This window comes from Schistocerca gregaria, chromosome 5 (genome assembly GCF_023897955.1).
Source record: "Schistocerca gregaria isolate iqSchGreg1 chromosome 5, iqSchGreg1.2, whole genome shotgun sequence".
Taxonomy (NCBI): domain Eukaryota; kingdom Metazoa; phylum Arthropoda; class Insecta; order Orthoptera; family Acrididae; genus Schistocerca; species Schistocerca gregaria.
In genome coordinates this window covers 477,590,024-477,607,379 of record NC_064924.1, presented here as the reverse complement: position 1 = coordinate 477,607,379, position 17,356 = coordinate 477,590,024, and the positions used below count along the sequence as shown (strand labels likewise).

At 43.0% G+C, this 17,356-nt stretch overlaps 1 protein-coding gene across 1 annotated transcript in view; it reads left to right on the top strand.

Annotated features, from left to right (window-relative positions):
• Window positions 1-17,356, top strand: part of LOC126272276 (armadillo repeat-containing protein gudu) — a 106,397-nt gene that overhangs the window by 25,332 nt on the left and 63,709 nt on the right. The window contains exon 4 of the mRNA XM_049975028.1: window positions 5,224-5,433. Within this exon, the coding sequence (XP_049830985.1) occupies window positions 5,224-5,433 (210 nt within the window). The remainder of the gene's footprint in view (window positions 1-5,223; window positions 5,434-17,356) is intronic.

The window sequence follows — 17,356 nt, the reverse complement described above, 5'->3', positions numbered from 1 at the left end:
CACTTTAGACTTCCAAACTGTGACTCCGATATTACCAGCTGATCAAAAGGGCAGTATAAATTTGAAAACTGAATAAATCGCGGAATAATGTAGATAGAGAGGTAAAAATTGACACATATGCTTGAAATGACATGGGGTTTTATTAGAACAAAAAAAACCATATTGCTAGACGCGTGATAGATCTCTTGCGCGCGTCGTTTGGTGATGATCGTGTGCTCAACCGCCACTTTCGTCATGGCCTGCCAGGTCCCCAGACTTCGGTCCGTGCGATTATTGGCTTTGGGATTACCTGAAGTCGCAAGTGTATCGTGATCAACCGACATCTCTAGGGATGCTGAAAGACAACATCCGACGCCATTGCCTCACCGTAACTTCTAACATGCTTTACAGTGCTGTTCACAACATTATTCCTAGACTACAGCTATTGTTGAGGAATGATGGTGGACATATTGAGCATTTCCTGTAAAGAACACGATCTTTGCTTTGTCTTACTTTGTTATGCTAATTATTGCTATTCTCATCAGATGAAGCGCCATCTGTCGGACATTTTTTGAACGTTTGTATTTCTTTGTTTCTAATAAAATCGCATGTCATTCCAAGCATGTGTGTCAATTTGTAGCTCTCTATCTACATTATTCCGTGATTTATTCAGTTTTCAAATTTATACTGACTTTTTGATCACCCGGTATATAAATAATTTGGGAGACAATCTGAGCAGCCATCTTAGGTTGTTCGCAGATGACACTGTCGTTTATTGACTAATAAAGTCATCAGAACATAAAAACAAATTGGAAAACGATTTAGAAAAGAAATCTGAATGGTGCGAAAATTGGCAGCTGACCCTAAATAACGAAAAGCGTGAGGCAATCCACATGAGTGCTAAAAGGAATCCGTTTAACTTCGGTTACTCGATCACCCGGTATATTTATTCATAGTCAGATGCTTGAGTGACATCACTTTTGGTGGTCAGTTTCTTTAGTTCTTTGTGCACGTGAGTGTGGTGACCGTGGTGGTTGTGGTTGGTGGGAGGGGGTGGGGTGGGGAGGGGAGGGGGTGTTTATTAGAGTGGTTAGATGTTGTATAGATGTAGAAATATGACTGACTAATGTGAGTGTTACACCCATTAGAAATACCAAAGTAAAAACATGAATAAATGTTCTTTCTCTTCTGATCGATCAGAATGGACAGGGACTGCGATTGCTGTGTTCGGATGAGGGCTGACTTGGCATCCCTTCGCTCACAGCTGCAAAAGGCGCTGACTTCGGTCGCGCAGCTTGAGGCTGTTGCCAATGGGCACCACTGTGGGGAGCCGGATTCGGGTATCACGGGGATGTCAACCTCGTCCCGTCTGTCCCCAGATCGGTCTGCCGCTGTGGTTGCCCCGGTTGCTGCCCGCAGTGGGGCTGAGCCCTCGCCTGTGGTTGATTGGGAGGTCGTTCCAAGGCGTGGCAGGCAGCGAAAGGCGTCCCCGGAGGCTGATCAGAAAGCCTCCCCGGCGCGTCTGACAAACAGGTTTCAGGCACTGTCTCTGGCTGAGCCAGATGCAGCTGCCTGCCCTGTTTCAGAGGATCATTCTCAGCCTTCAAGGTCCGGGCAATCGCAGAGGGTGGGCTTACTGGTAGTTGGGAGCTCCAATGTTAGGCGCGTAATGGGGCCCCTTAGGGATACGGCGGCTAAGGAGGGGAAGAAATCCAGTGTGCACTCCGTGTGCATTCCGGGAGGAGTCATTCTTGATGTGGAAAGGGTCCTTCCGGATGCCATGAAGAGCACAGGGTGCAGCCAGCTGCAGGTGGTGGCACATGTCGGCACTAATGACGTGTGTCGCTTTGGATCTGAGGAAATTCTCTCTGGATTCCAGCGGCTATCTGATTTGGTGAAGGCTGCCGGTCTTGCTTACGAGATGAAGGCAGAGCTCACCATCTGCAGCATCGTTGACAGAACCGACTGCGGACCTTTGGTGCAGAGCCGGGTGGAGGGTCTGAATCAGAGGCTCAGACGGTTTTGCGACCGTATTGGCTGCAGATTCCTTGACTTGCGCCATAGGGTGGTGGGGTTTCGGGTTCCGCTGAATAGGTCAGGAGTTCACTACACTCAGCTGGCGGCTACACGGGTAGCGGAGGCTGTGTGGCGTGGACTGGGTGGTTTTTTAGGTTAGAAGGCCTCGGGAAAGTGCGGGATGGGCTGCAATGTCAAAGGGTGCTTGGCAATTACAGGACGTGCTTGGATCAAGGAACAGTCGGAATTATAGTTGTAAATTGTTGTAGTTGCGCTGGAAAAGTCCCTGAGCTTCAAGCGCTAATAGAAAGCACAGAAGCTGATATCGTTATAGGTACAGAAAGCTGGCTAAAGCCTGAAATAAGTTCTGCAGAAATTTTTACGAAGTCTCAGACGGTGTTCAGGAAAGATAGATTAGGCAGAATTGGTGGTGGAGTGTTTGTGTCTGTCAGTAGTGGTTTATCTTGTAGTGAAGTCGAAGTAGATACTCCGTGCGAATTGGTGTGGGTGGAGGTTATACTTAACAGCCGAATTAAGTTAATAATTGGCTCCTTCTACCGACCCCCAGACTCCGATGATACAGTTGCGGAACAGTTCAGAGAAAGTTTGAGTCTCGTAAAAAATAAATACCCCACTCATACGGTTATAGTTGGTGGGGACTTCAACCTACCCTCGGTATGTTGGCAAAAATACTTGTTCAAAACCGGTGGTAGGCAGAAAACGTCTTCCGAGATTGTCCTAAATGCATTCTCCGAAAATTATTTCGAGCAGTTAGTCCACGAACCCACGCGAATTGTAAATGGTTGCGAAAACACACTTGACCTCTTGGCCACAAACAATCCAGAGCTGATAGAGAGCATCATGACTGATACAGGGATTAGTGATCACAAGGTCATTGTAGCTAGGCTCAATACCATTTCTTCCAAACCCATCAGAAACAAACGCAAAATAATTTTATTTAAAAAAGCGGATAAAGTGCCACTAGAAGCCTTCCTAAAAGACAATTTCCATTCCTTCCGAACTGACTATGCGAATGTAGACGAGATGTGGCTCAAATTCAAAGATATAGTAGCAGCAGCAATTGAGAGATTCATACCTCATAAATTGGTAAGAGATGGAACGGATCCCCCGTGGTACACAAAAAAGGTCCGAACGCTGTTGCAGAGGCAACGGAAAAAGCATGCGAAGTTCAGAAGAACGCGAAATCCCGAAGATGGGCTAAAATTTACAGACGCGCGAAATTTGGCACGTACTTCGATGCGAGATGCCTTTAATAGGTTCCACAACGAAACATTGTCTCGAAATTTGGTAGAAAATCCGAAGAAATTCTGGTCGTATGTAAAATACACAAGCGGCAAGACGCAGTCAATACCTTCGCTGCGCAGTGCCGATGGTACTGTTATCGACGACTGTGCCGCTAAAGCGGAGTTATTGAACGCAGTTTTCCGAAATTCCTTCACCAGGGAAGACGAATGGAATATTCCAGAATTTGAAACACGAACATCTGCTAGCATGAGTTTCTTAGAAGTAGATACCTTAGGGGTTGCGAAGCAACTCAAATCGCTTAATACGGGCAAGTCTTCAGGTCCAGATTGTATACCGATTAGGTTCCTTTCAGATTACGCTGATACTATAGCTCCCTACTTAGCACTCATATACAACCGCTCGCTCACCGATAGATCTGTACCTACAGATTGGAAAATTGCACAGGTCGCACCAGTGTTTAAGAAGGGTAGTAGGAGTAATCCATTTAACTACAGACCTATATCATTGACGTCGGTTTGCAGTAGGGTTTTGGAGCATATACTGTATTCAAACATTATGAACCACCTCGAAGGGAACGATCTATTGACACGTAATCAGCATGGCTTCAGAAAACATCGCTCTTATGCAACGCAGCTAGCTCTTTATTCGCACAAAGTAATGGCCGCTATCGACAGGGGATCTCAAGTTGATTCCGTATTTCTAGATTTCCGGAAAGCTTTTGACACCGTTCCTCACAAGCGACTTCTAATCAAGCTGCGGAGCTATGGGGTATCGTCTCAGTTGTGCGACTGGATTCGTGATTTCCTGTCAGTAAGGTCGCAGTTCGTAGTAATAGACGGCAAATCATCGAGTAAAACTGAAGTGATATCAGGTGTTCCCCAGGGAAGCGTCCTGGGACCTCTACTGTTCCTGATCTATATAAATGACCTGGGTGACAATCTGAGCAGTTCTCTTAGACTGTTCGCAGATGATGCTGTAATTTACCGTCTAGTAAGGTCATCCGAAGACCAGTATCAGCTGCAAAGCGATTTAGAAAAGATTGCTGTATAGTGTGTCAGGTGGCAGTTGACGCTAAATAACGAAAAGTGTGAGATGATCCACATGAGTTCCAAAAGAAATCCGTTGGAATTCGATTACTCGATAAATAGTACAATTCTTAAGGCTGTCAATTCAACTAAGTACCTGGGTGTTAAAATTACGAACAACTTCAGTTGGAAGGACCACATAGATAATATTGTCGGGAAGGCGAGCCAAAGGTTGCGTTTCATTGGCAGGACACTTAGCAGATGCTACAAGTCCACTAAAGAGACAGCTTACACTATACTCGTTCGTCCTCTGTTAGAATATTGCTGCGCGGTGTGGGATCCTTACCAGGTGGGATTGACGGAGGACATCGAAAGGGTGCAAAAAAGGGCAGCTCGTTTTGTATTATCGCGTTATAGGGGAGAGAGTGTGGCAGATATGGTAAGCGAGTTGGGATGGAAGTCATTACAGCATAGACGTTTTTCGTCGCGGCGAGACCTTCTTACGAAATTTCAGTCACCAACTTTCTCTTCCGAATGCGAAAATATTTTGTTGAGCCCAACCTACATAGGTAGGAATGATCATCAAAATAAAATAAGAGAAATAAGAGAAATAAGAGCTCGAACAGAAAGGTTTAGGTGTTCGTTTTTCCCGCTCGCTGTTCGGGAGTGGAATAGTAGAGAGATAGTATGATTGTGGTTCGATGAACCCTCTGACAAGCACTTAAATGTGAATTGCAGAGTAGTCATGTAGATGTAGATGTAGATGTAGATGATTCATCGAATGAACTTGAAGTTCTCAGACTAATTGTGATGATGAACTATCAAAATAAGTCCTGCCGTAAAAGAATAGTGTAAAGCGTTTATACTAGCAAGAACAGAATTCCTGTCGTGTTAAAAATATTTGCACAAAACTGTAGTGTCTCTCTTATGCTTACAGCTTGGCTCCCTTTCGGTCCTGAGCAAAATCTCCACAAACACAGACGTGAGGCGGTGCGTCACCGACCTAGGAGCTGTGCCTCTGCTCGTGAACATCCTCTCTGATCAGGCCAAGCACCTGCAGATCCTGGCCGCGGAGACCATTTCGAATGTCGCTAAGGTCAGGAAGGCCAGGAGGAGCGTCCGGCGGTGCGGCGGCATCCCCAAGCTGGTGAGTACACGTACACCAACCGTCTAGCCAAGAGCATAACTCAGTTGCAGCTCGACCAGGAGAAGTGGGCTGCACGTTTTGGAGCCGCCTCAAGAGTAGCACGCTCTCGGCGCCTAGTTCGTTACAGCATTCCTTTCCTCCCACAGAAACGAGAATAATAAAGACGATAAGATAGATATTGCACATGATGGCTTGTACTGGCTTCTTTTAATTTACCCCTCTACCTAACTAATTAACTAATTAGGATTAGATACAAGTAATGTGCCCCGGCGGGGTCAGGGATTTTCCCTTCCTCGAGATGACTGGGTGTTGTTGTGTTGTCTTCATCATCGTCATTCATCCCCATTACGGTCGGAGGAAGGCATAGCAAACGACCTCCGCTACGACCTTGCCTAGTCGGCGGTGCGGGTCTCCCGCATCGTTCCCTACGCTCCTTAGAGTACGGGACATCATCATCATCATCATCATCATCATCATCATCATAAGGAATGTCCCTGTGGTGACACATTACTGCATCGGACATATTAAGAGCACAAGTTGTGCCCCTCTAATCGTTGCAAGTGGAGAGCTGCGTTCATCAACTTGTAACGAGAAGGTCCGGAAAATTTTATGCAATTTCTGTAGCTTTACCTTTTGTCATATGAAGCTGACTCTATGCCCTCATTGGTTTTCTTCTTCGCCAGTCGCCGATTCTAAGATGCATACAACTAATTGCGAATGATGAAATAGCAAGTGGCAAACTCACATCGCCACTTCAATTTAAGTCTCGAAATAAAAGTTCCATCTTACTTTCTTCTTTCTTTCTTCGTTCGGGTCATCTAAGGACCACGCACCAATTTCAATGCTTCCTTCTTTGTTGTTCTGCCTTTTTTCTCCTGTATTCTTTCATCTTTTCACTATGTATCATTTTTTTTTCTCCTCGGACCATTTTGCCTCTGTCTTCTTCTCCCTCTTGCCTTGGAATCCTTCCATTTTAACACTTTCCTCTTCAAACTCTCTCTTCCTGTTGCATCTTCTTCACTTATGTTTTTTCTTTACAAATCTTTCCTAACTTCTTGAATCCAGGCTAGTGTTCGTTTCTTGTCCCAAAGATATTTAAAAATCTGTTTGGTTAACCTGTTGCTGTTCATTCTGTGTAAGTGTCCAAAAAATAGCAATCGCCTCTTTCGTAGTGTTTCATTTACGTTTCCTATGTTGCGATAAACTTCTTCATTGCTTCTTAATTCCCATACTTCTGTAGTTTTTGGTGCTCCAAGTATTTTTCGAATCATTTTTCTTTCTAGGACTTCAATTTTGTGTAATTTGCAATTCAGTACTAAACATTCACTTGCATAAAGGCATTCTGATTTTACTACTGAGTTGTAGTGCTGTATCTTTAGATTTTTAGACAGACACCTTTTGTTGTAGACGTTCCTAGTTATTCCATAAACATTTTATGTACTCTTTTTTCTATAGCGAATTTTTCTAAGCCATTTTCTTGGATAATTTCCCCCAAATATTTAAATTTATTTACCCTCTTTATCTAGCCAATATCTGTTACTAGGGATTCCGGAGCATTTTTTATATTTGTCATAAATTTTGTTTTTTTCTACAGATATTCTTTAATCTGCTTTGTTGGCTATTTCTTCTAAGAAACTGATTTGTATTCAATCATTTGTTAGATTTTCAGAAAGAATGACAACATCATCCGCAAATGCTAAACAGCGAATTTCAATATTTTTCTTTTTAGTTCCCAGTCTGATTGGGGATTCTTTTAGTTTTTGTTTCCATTCTCTTACTATTTTCCCTAGTAGGCAGTTAAAGAGGTGTGCAGACAGGCTGCCACCTTGCCTAACACCTGTTTTTATGTTGAATGCCTTCGATATTTCACTCTGAAACTTTACTTTTGATGAGATGTCTGTGAGCGTTTCACGAATAAGGTTTTGCTAATTTATATTTGATGTCAAATTCTCTGATCACTTTATCTAGTATTTCCCTATCAACTGAGACAAATGCTATTAAACATAAGGAAAAAATAGTCTTTAGAGCCAGTTTAATGGTAATACTTGAATATATGCCACACATAGTGTTCCACACAGAGATGACAAAAGTCATTGGATAGCGATATGCACATTCACAGATGGCACTATTATTGCATACACAAAGTATAAAAGGAAAGCGCATTGGCGGAACTGTCATTTGTACTTGGGTGACTCATGTGAAAAGGTTTCCGACGTGATTGTTGCCACACGACGGGAATTAACAGACTTTGAACGCGGTATGGTAGTTGGTAGTAAGGGATATCCCATTTCGGAAGATGCTAGGCTATTCAGTATTCCTAGATCCACAGTGGCAAGAGTATTCCAAGAATACCATATTTATAGTTTTCAGTGCTAACAGACAAGCAACACTGCGTGAAATAATCGCAGAAATCAATGTTGAACTACGACGAATGTATCCGTTAGGACAATGCGGCGAAATTTGGCATAAATGGGCTATAGCAGCAGACAGACGCGAGGTCCTTTGGTAACAGCACAATATCGCCTACAGCGCCTCTCCTGGGTTCGTGACCATATCGATTGGACCCCTGACCGTGGCCTGGACCGATGAGCCCTCACCGAAGTTGGCAAGAGCTGATAGTAGGGTTCGAGTGTGGCGCAGACCCGAAAAAGCCATGGAACCAAGTCGTCAAAAAGGCCCTTTGCGAGCTGGTGGTGGCTCCATAATGGTGTGGGCTGTATTTTCATGGAATGGACTGGATCCTCTGGCCAAACGGAGCCGACCATTGACTGGAAGTGGTTATCTTCGTCTACCTGGAGACCACTTGCAGCCATTCATGGACTTCATGTTCCCAAACAATGATATCACCGAGCCACAATTGTTCGTGACTTGTTTGAAGAACATTCTGGACAATTCAAGTGAAAGATTCGGCCACCCAGATCGCTCGCCATGAAACCCATCTAACATTTGTGGCACTTAATCGAAAGGTCAATTCGTGCAGCCGGCCAAGGTGGCCGAGCAGTTCTAGGCGCTACAGTCTGGGACCGCGCGACCGCTACGGTCGCAGGTTCGAATCCTGCCTCGGGCTTGGATGTGTGTGGTGTCCTTAGGTTAGTTAGGTTTAAGTAGTTCTAAGCTCTAGGGGACTGATGACCTCAGAAGTTAAGTACCATAGTGCTCAGAGCCATTTTCAATTCGTGCACAACTTCATGCACCGCCAACACTTTTACAATTATGGACGACTGTACAGGTAGCATGGCTCAATATTTCTGCATGGGAGTTCCAACGACTTGATGAGTCCATGTCATGTTAAGCTGCTGCACTAGGGAGAGCAAAAGGTGTCCCATGATTTTTATACCCTCAGTGCGTCGTTCAATGTTTAAAATGTTTTCCCTACTGTTTAAATGACAGTACTAGAATCAAAGTTCACGGAAACCCATATCGTTAACGTCCACATGCAGCAGGAATTTGGAACATATATTGTGCTCGAACATTATGAATTACCTCGAAGAAAACGGTTTATTGACACACAGTCAACATGGGTTTAGAAAACATAGTTCCTGTGAAACACAACTAGCCCTTTATTCACATGAAATGTTGAGTGTTATTGACAAGGGATTACAGACGATTCCGTATTTCTGGATTTCCGGAAGGCTTTTGAGAAGGTACCACACAAGCGGCTCGTAGTGAATTTGCGTGCTTATGGAATATCGTCTCAGTAATGTGACTGGATTTGTGATTTCCTGTCACAGAGGTCACAGTTCGTAGCATTGACGAAAAGTCATTGAGTAAAACAGAAGTGATTTCTGGCGTTCCTCAAGGTAGTATTATAGACCATTTGCAGCTTCTTATCTGTATAAACGATTTGGGAGACAATCTGAGCAGCCGTCTTCGGTTGTTTGCAGATGACGCTGTCGTTTATCGACTAATAAAGTCATCAGAAGATCAAAACGAACTTCAGTACGATTTAGAAAAGGTATCTGAATGGTGCGAAAAGTGGCAGTTGACCCTAAATAACAAAAAATGTGAGGTCATCCACATGAGTGCTAAAAGGAACTCGTTAAACTTCAAATCTAAAAGACGTAAATTCAACTAAATGCCTAGGTATTACAATCACGAACAACAGTTGGAATTGGAAGGAACACATGGAAAATGTTGTGCAGAAGGCTAACCAAAGACTGTGTTTTATTGGCAGGACACTTAGAAAATGTGGGATTGGTCAGTTTACTGGGCCAATGACTGACAATATTGTGCAGTTTTACCTGTCAGTACCTTTCAGATCCTAAACCATCTGCAGCCTACATAGACGAAACTTCAGATCATCCAGTAAGCGGACCAATGAACGTCATGATAGTTGCAAAGTTCGTGCATGTCGCCGTGATAAACACCTGGGACTTTCTCCAAGCGATATGTACGCTATAAGTTTTCACACGTTCGAACATCTAATTCTTCATTTGTGTGGCCATAGTGTCCGTAGTTGCTTTATAATTCTTGAGGGTATTTTTGTTCTGTCGTTGCAACAGCAAAAATGCGTGATTTTTTTACACACTAGATACCTGCTAGAAAAACAAATTAAGTCACAGCCCACCCAGTACTATAAACTAGAAAATGATAGAACAATCAGAAATACCACTCAACTGGTATAACATATAATAGACACTCAAATCCCTAAAAAAAATGGTTCAAATGGCTCTGAGCACTATGGGACTTAACATCTGAGGTCATCAGTCCCCTAGAACTTAGAACTACTTAAACCTAACTAACCTAAGGACATCACACACATCCATGCCCGAGGCAGGATTCGAACCTGCGACCGTAGCAGTAGCGCGGTCCCGACTGAGCGCCTAGAACCGCTCGGCCACAAAGGCCGGCTCAAATCCCTGACACAGCAGTGTTGCTCTCCTTTGATTTAGAAAGTATGTACAGTTGCATCCTTGTTAATGAAACCATACATATAATTGAAGGGAACCTGAAAACACACAACCAGCTACTTCATGAACACACAGATTAAACAATGAAATTATTGCAGTTAATAACACAACAAAACTATTTTAAATTCAGTCAAGAATACTACATACAAGAAGAAGGTTTACCAATTAGTTCACCTCTTTCAGGAACATTAGACAACATTTTCATGAATTACGTAGAAAAATTAATATTTGAAGACATAATAACAAAGAAAAGCTACAACATTATCTAGTGGTACAGATACATGGATGACATAATATGCGTGGTGGATGAACCTAAAAACAGAATACAACAACTACACAAAGACATAAACACTGTAGTCAAAAACATAAAGATCAAATACAGGAAGAACAAGAAAACACAACTTTTTAGACATAACCATAAGAAAAGGCTATACGAAACACGCATTTGACATGTACAGGAAACCCACAAGAAGTGACATTGTCTTAAATGCAAACTCAAACCACCCACAGAACCACACCCAAGCAGTAATCAGATACATGTAAAACAGGCTGAACAGGATCCCCATAAACACTTCTAATTACCACAAATAGGTAGCCATTATAGAACAAATAGCATTAAAAATGGGCACAAAGAGACAAATAACGAAAAAAAAACTAACCAAACCACACTAACTCATACAAATTGCACTACAACAAAAAATGACATACAATGAACTACCACAAAAAATTCACTTATAAAATAGGTAACATATTAAAAAAACAAGGCATAAACATTGCTTACAAATCAAACAATACCATACAAAAGCTCATCCCAAAACCGAAATCAAAACCAGACAGATACTAGCAATGTGGTATCTGTCAGCTCAGTTGCAGAGATTGTGACAAGATATATATTGGAATGACTGACAGGACATCCGACAAAAGATATAATACGGCACAAATCATTCAACGTTCGCAGATCGTCTAAAAAACGAACACCATAGACCAAGCAACATTGAAAACGATTTGAATATCATAAAAATCAGTAAAGACAGACACGTCCTCCATTTACAAGAAAATTTCCACATACAAAAAGCATTAACACAAAATAGTTGCTCAATGATTAGATAAATGTGAATATGAAATTACACAAAAAAGAAAAGAGCCTTTTCCATCCTTCACCTCCTCCCACTCTCCCACAACCTTCCCCCCACCCCCCCTCACAGTTTCATTTCACTTCTTGCTCCTCACCTTCTCCTATAACTCACATTCCATCACACTGCTACACTATGTGATCAAAAGTATCCGGACACAAGGTTGAAAATGAGTTACAAGTTCGTGATGCCCTCCATCGGCAACGCTGGAATTCAATAAGGTGGTGACCCACCCTTAGCCTTGATGACAGCTTCCACTCTCGGAGGCCTACGGTCAATCAGGTGCTGGAAGGTTTCTTGGGGAATGACAGCCCATTCTTCACGGAGTGCTGCACTGAGGAGAGGTATCGCTGTCGGCCGGTGAGGTCTGGCACGAAGTCGGTGTTCCAAAACATACCAAAGGTGTTCTGTAGGATCCACGTCAGGACTCTGTGCAGGCCAACCCATTACAAGGATGTTACTGTCGTGTAACAACTCCACCACAGGCCGTGCATTATGAACAGGTACTCGACCGTGTTGAAAGACGCAAAATCGCCATCTCCGAATTGCTCTTCAACAGTCGGAAGCAAGAATATGCTTAAGACATCAGTGTAAACCTGTGCTGTGATAGTGCCAGGCAAAACAACAAGGGGCGCAAGCCCCCTCCATGAAAAATACGACCACACCGTAACACCATCGCATCCGAGTTTTACTGCTGGCACTACACACCTGTCATATGACGTTCACCGGGCATTCGCCATACCCACACCCTGCCATCGGATCACCACATTGTGTACCGTGATTCGTCACTCCAAAAAACGATTTTTCTCTGTTTAATCGTCCTATGTTTACGCTCCTTACACCAAGCGAGGTGTCGTTTGGCAATTACCCGCGTGACTTATGAGAAGCCGCTCGACCACCCACCCATGCCTCGGGCATGGGTGTGTGTGATGTCCTTAGGTTAGTTAGGTTTAAGTAGTTCTAAGTTCTAGGGGACTGATGACCACAGATGTTAAGCCCCATAGTGCTCAGAGCCACTCTGTCAGTCAAAAGACAAGGTCGGCCTGTAAGTTTTTGTGCTGTACGTGTGCTTCATGTTTCCACTTCACTATCACATCAGAAACAGTGGACCTAGGGATGTTTAGGAGTGTGTAAATGACACAAGTGACACCCAATCACTTGACCACGTTCGAAGTCCGTGAGTTCCACGGAGCGTACCATTCTGATCTCTCACTACGTGTAATGACTACTGAGGTGGCTGATATAGAGTACCTGGCAGTAGGTCGCAGCACAATGCACCTAATATGAAAAACGTATGTTTTTAGGGGTGTTCGGATACTTTTGATCACGTAGTGTACATACTTACGTCCACTCATCGTAGTTTCCGGCATAACCCTTAAAAAAAAGAAAAGAAAAAAAAACTCAATCACTATTTCTTCTCTACTCTTATACAGTAGATAAATACACACAAACATAATTAAATAAAAGTACATACATACAATGATGTAATTAAAAAAGATTTGTAGGTTAAAGACAAAGTAGTGGAAAGGTTGTGTTGGCAACACTACCAAATACAAACCACAACACATATTTGATAAAAAAAAAAGAAAACAGAATATAGTGGTGTGCATAAAAGTGTGTTGTGAAAAACATAAGAAATGCACAGTGCTGCAGAACATCTAAAAATTAGACCAAAAGTATCAGGGTCTAACAGAAAAACAACGATGTGCCAGCAGACGGCATTTCCCGATGTAAGCGAGAAATCAGCCGAAAAATCACCGTAAGTACAATTCAACCTACTCTAAACGAACTGTTTTTCGATCTAAAAGCAAATCAAAATATAAATAACTTAATTACAGACCACGGATGATGCTTTACCTCAATAAAGCGAAAAGCGTATGGTGAAAAAATCACACATTTTTGTAGTTGCAACGACAGAACAAAACTACCCTCAAGAGTTCGAACACTTGTTTGCCAGACCTGGTGGCTGCTGTTACAACACGCCACCAGTGGCTGTCCACCGTCTCACCCCTCTGAGAGTGCAGTGAGTCTTGGACAGAGCCAAATGGTGAACATTCCGTCGCAATGCCTGCTGAGCCTCTGTGACAGAATTACTTGGGATATAGGTTTCTATCACCGCAATTCGCTTCTGCACAGGCCACCACTCTATGGTATACTAATTGTTTGATTCCCTACTATTCAGAAATGTACACATGTGCGGCATTCAGCGGCATTCGTGGTTGCCAGCTGCAACTGGCAGGTACAATACGCGCCAGCAATAGACTTTTTCTGTAACCTGGAGACGACTTTACAGTATTTAATGGAGGGTGTACAGAGCTCCAGTACGATTTCCCACTCCCTTTCATATCCTGTTCAAGGATTGACGAGAGAAGAAAGACTGTCGGTAGCCTCGAATTCCTCTAACTTTAGCGACGAGGTCATTACGCGACATGTATGATGAAACAGATACTGTAGTTCTTTACCTTGTCCGCAATGTGAGCAGCCGGAACTGTACAAGACTCTCCACAAGACAGGACATCTTCCTCTAACTGTCTATCACAGAAGTCTATTGACAATGTCGGCGACACACCACACTGAATAAACAAACCTTCGTAGATAAATGTAGGTATTTTTGAACAGTTTGTGTATTTCTATCTCTTCCGTTAACCCAACTTTGAAAGGGTAGCAGACCGTCGAACAACACTCCATATTTGGTCGAGCCAGAGTTTTGTAAGCGTATTGGAGTGAGGCTCTCTATTGGATAGGCGAGGGCAAATCCAGTGACATTCACCTTGCCAGCAGTTGATTTGTTTATTAGATACAGTCTGCAACGGAAATCCTGTGCACACCTCCAACAGGCAAAGGATGCGCATCGAATCCACTATGGTTGACAGCGATGTGTTGCCTTGTAGTCGTCTGTGGTCGCAAGATCAGTACTGCCCGGGAGCCGAGCGGCGTTGCGTTGTAGGTCGTCAGGGAACTGTGGTAGTAGCGAAATTATTTTCTATATACATAAATGATCTGGCGGACAGGGTGGGCAGCAATTGTTTGTTGATGATGCTGTGATGTACGGGAAGGTGTCAAAAATGAATGGCTATAAGATGATACAACATGACTTACAAGTAATTGCTAGTCGGTGTTATAAATGCCAGCTGGCTCTAAGTGCAGAATAATGTAAGTTAACGTGAACGGGTGGGAACAATAAACCCATTATGTTTGCACACGTCATTAGTAGTGTCCTGCTTGACGCAGTCAGGTCGTTTAAATATCTGCTCGTAAAGTTGCAAAGCGATGTGAAATCCTATCAGGATTGCGGTAGGGAAGGTGAACGGTCGACTTTGGTTTGCTGGGAGAATTTTAGGAAAGTGTGAGTCATCTGCAAAGGAGACCTCATCTAGGATGCTATTGCGACCTATTATTGAGTACTACTCGAGTGTTTGTGAGATCCACACAAGATCGGATTAAAGGAAGACGTGGAAGCTATTCAGAGGCGGTTACAACAACACGCAAGTGTTACGGAGATGCTTCAAGAACTCAAATGGGAATCAGTGAAGGGAAGGTGATGTTCTTTTCGATTAACCCTATTGAGAAAATATATAGAACCGGCATCTGAAGCTGACTGCAGAGCAATCCTACTGTCGCCAACACACATTTCGTGTAAGGACCACAAAGATTAGATACGATAGATTAAGGCTGATATGGAGGCATATACGAGGTGGCAGCTGATTTTCCATCTCTCTGTTTGCGAGTCGGGCAGGAAAGGAAATGACTAGTGGTGGTACAATGTACCCTCCACCACGCACCGCGCGGTGGCTTGTGGAGTAGATGTAGATGTAGATGTTGGCATTTCTGGCCGGCGGCAGTGCTGTATCTGGTGCTGGCACTGCAGAGAGCACAGCTATGCTGAGAACAGCCGGCCGGTGTGGCCGAGCGGTTCTAGGCGCTTCAGTCTGGAACCGCGCGTCCGCTACGGCCGCAGGCTCGAATCTTGCCTCGGGCATGGATGTGTATAATGTCCTGAGGTTAGTTAGGTTTAAGTAGTTTAAAGTTCTGGGGGACTGATGACCTCAGATGTTAAGTCCTGTAGTGCTCAGAGCCATTATGCTGAGAACAGAACTTGCTGGTACTAACCCAGCAGCGGCCTGTGACAAAAGCGATGGTATCCAGGGAGGAAACCCTGAGCCCAAAGTCTGGCTGAGGCACCTGATAATAGTGAAGCACACTGGTACATTGTGGAGGCCATGGCTTAACTAGACTATAATGCAGCTGCAAAAAAAAATTAGTGCCCGTGCAAATCGTTACCTTTTTATCCTCAAAAACCTAACAGATCGTATTTGTTCGTAATTACCGTAAGTTGTTATTACAATCTCTTTTCGTCTTTTTTAAGTTCTGTGTATTTTTGCACATCTTTTTCATGTCACATATGTACCACTGTTGTAATAACTACCACGAAAATCAAATGTGGGAGAAAGGAAATGAAAGGGAAAAAACTGTCAGTTGCATCGGCACTTTATGAGCATCGAGACTTTATGCGGAATCAGCAGCGACGAGTGAAAATATATGCCAGTCCAGGACTCGAACATGTGATCTTCTACTTACTAGCAATTGTGTTAACCACTACACCATCCACAAACAGTGTTTATCACAAATGCCCGCACATTGTCGGCACGCTCCGAAACGTAACAGCCCGTTAAGACCCACTGAAAACGAACATTTTCCAGTCTAATTCAGGGTCGCACATGTAAACAAAATATGTAACTCGACATAAAAAATTATAACTGAAAAAAAAGTGTTTAATCTCATTCACTTGAAAGTGTAGAAGCTCTGTAAATGAAGGGAATAATTCCCATGAAGGGAGCCTCTAGTAATTAATAAAAAACGTGAAAGTATTAATGTAAATACATATTCGAGAAGTTATTCTCGAATAAAATAACAGACATGTACTAATATCGTAGTGTACCAGCTCTTCTGGAGTTAACATACGTTTATATATGTATTTTCAGTTTTTCTATGTCAATTTTAATCGTTAATTAATCAAAAATGGTTCTAAACAATTCCGAGGATTGTTCTGGATTGTTAAGAAAGTATAAATAGTTACAGCCATGCTGGCACCGGGGGTCAGTACTGTATTTGGACAGAAAACTGTAGCTTGTTGAGCACAATTTATTTCATTATTGTAAGTATGATACAACTTATTTCAGATTTGTCAAGATGCTTTTATTTACTTTGAGACTGTAATAAATATTCAAATGAAACACTACACTGGATTAAATATTGTTTTTACTTTATAGTAAAAATTTACAGTTGCCGTTTTCCAAGACTTCTACTGCGACAGTTTGCCAGCTACGACACTTAAATTAACGCATAGTATCGTTTTAGCTTCCCGGCCGACTCACATTGCCACACAGCGCAACCTACCAACAGCCCTAGTCCATGTTCTCCGTGTTTGCCAATTTTAGATTCCCACTGGAGGCTGAACGTAAACATGCATCGAGACTGAAGGTTGAGGGTTGTGTGTCCATGGAGGCGTCCCGTTGGTGCAGTAGATAAAGCAACTGCCCTTTAAGCGGGAGTTCCCAAGTTCGAGTCTTAGTCCAGCACATATTTTCAGTTTACGTAATATGCGTCACAGCTGTGAGTTTTGTGTGGTGTCTGTTCTTTCGGACATGTTCGAAAAAAACAGGCACCACGCATTCATACAAATTTAATAAGATGCTGCCTGCATGTTACGTGTACTCAACGCCACCAAAAATAGTTTTAAGAAGTTGGACTTTTCGTGCATTGACATCGTTTGCTAGCAACCTCAGTTTCACAAGAGTTAACATAGTGCTTAGGCTGACTCTCGGTACAGGTTTCCTACAGATAAAGATTTGATTAGATTACATACACTGATCTCTCCGT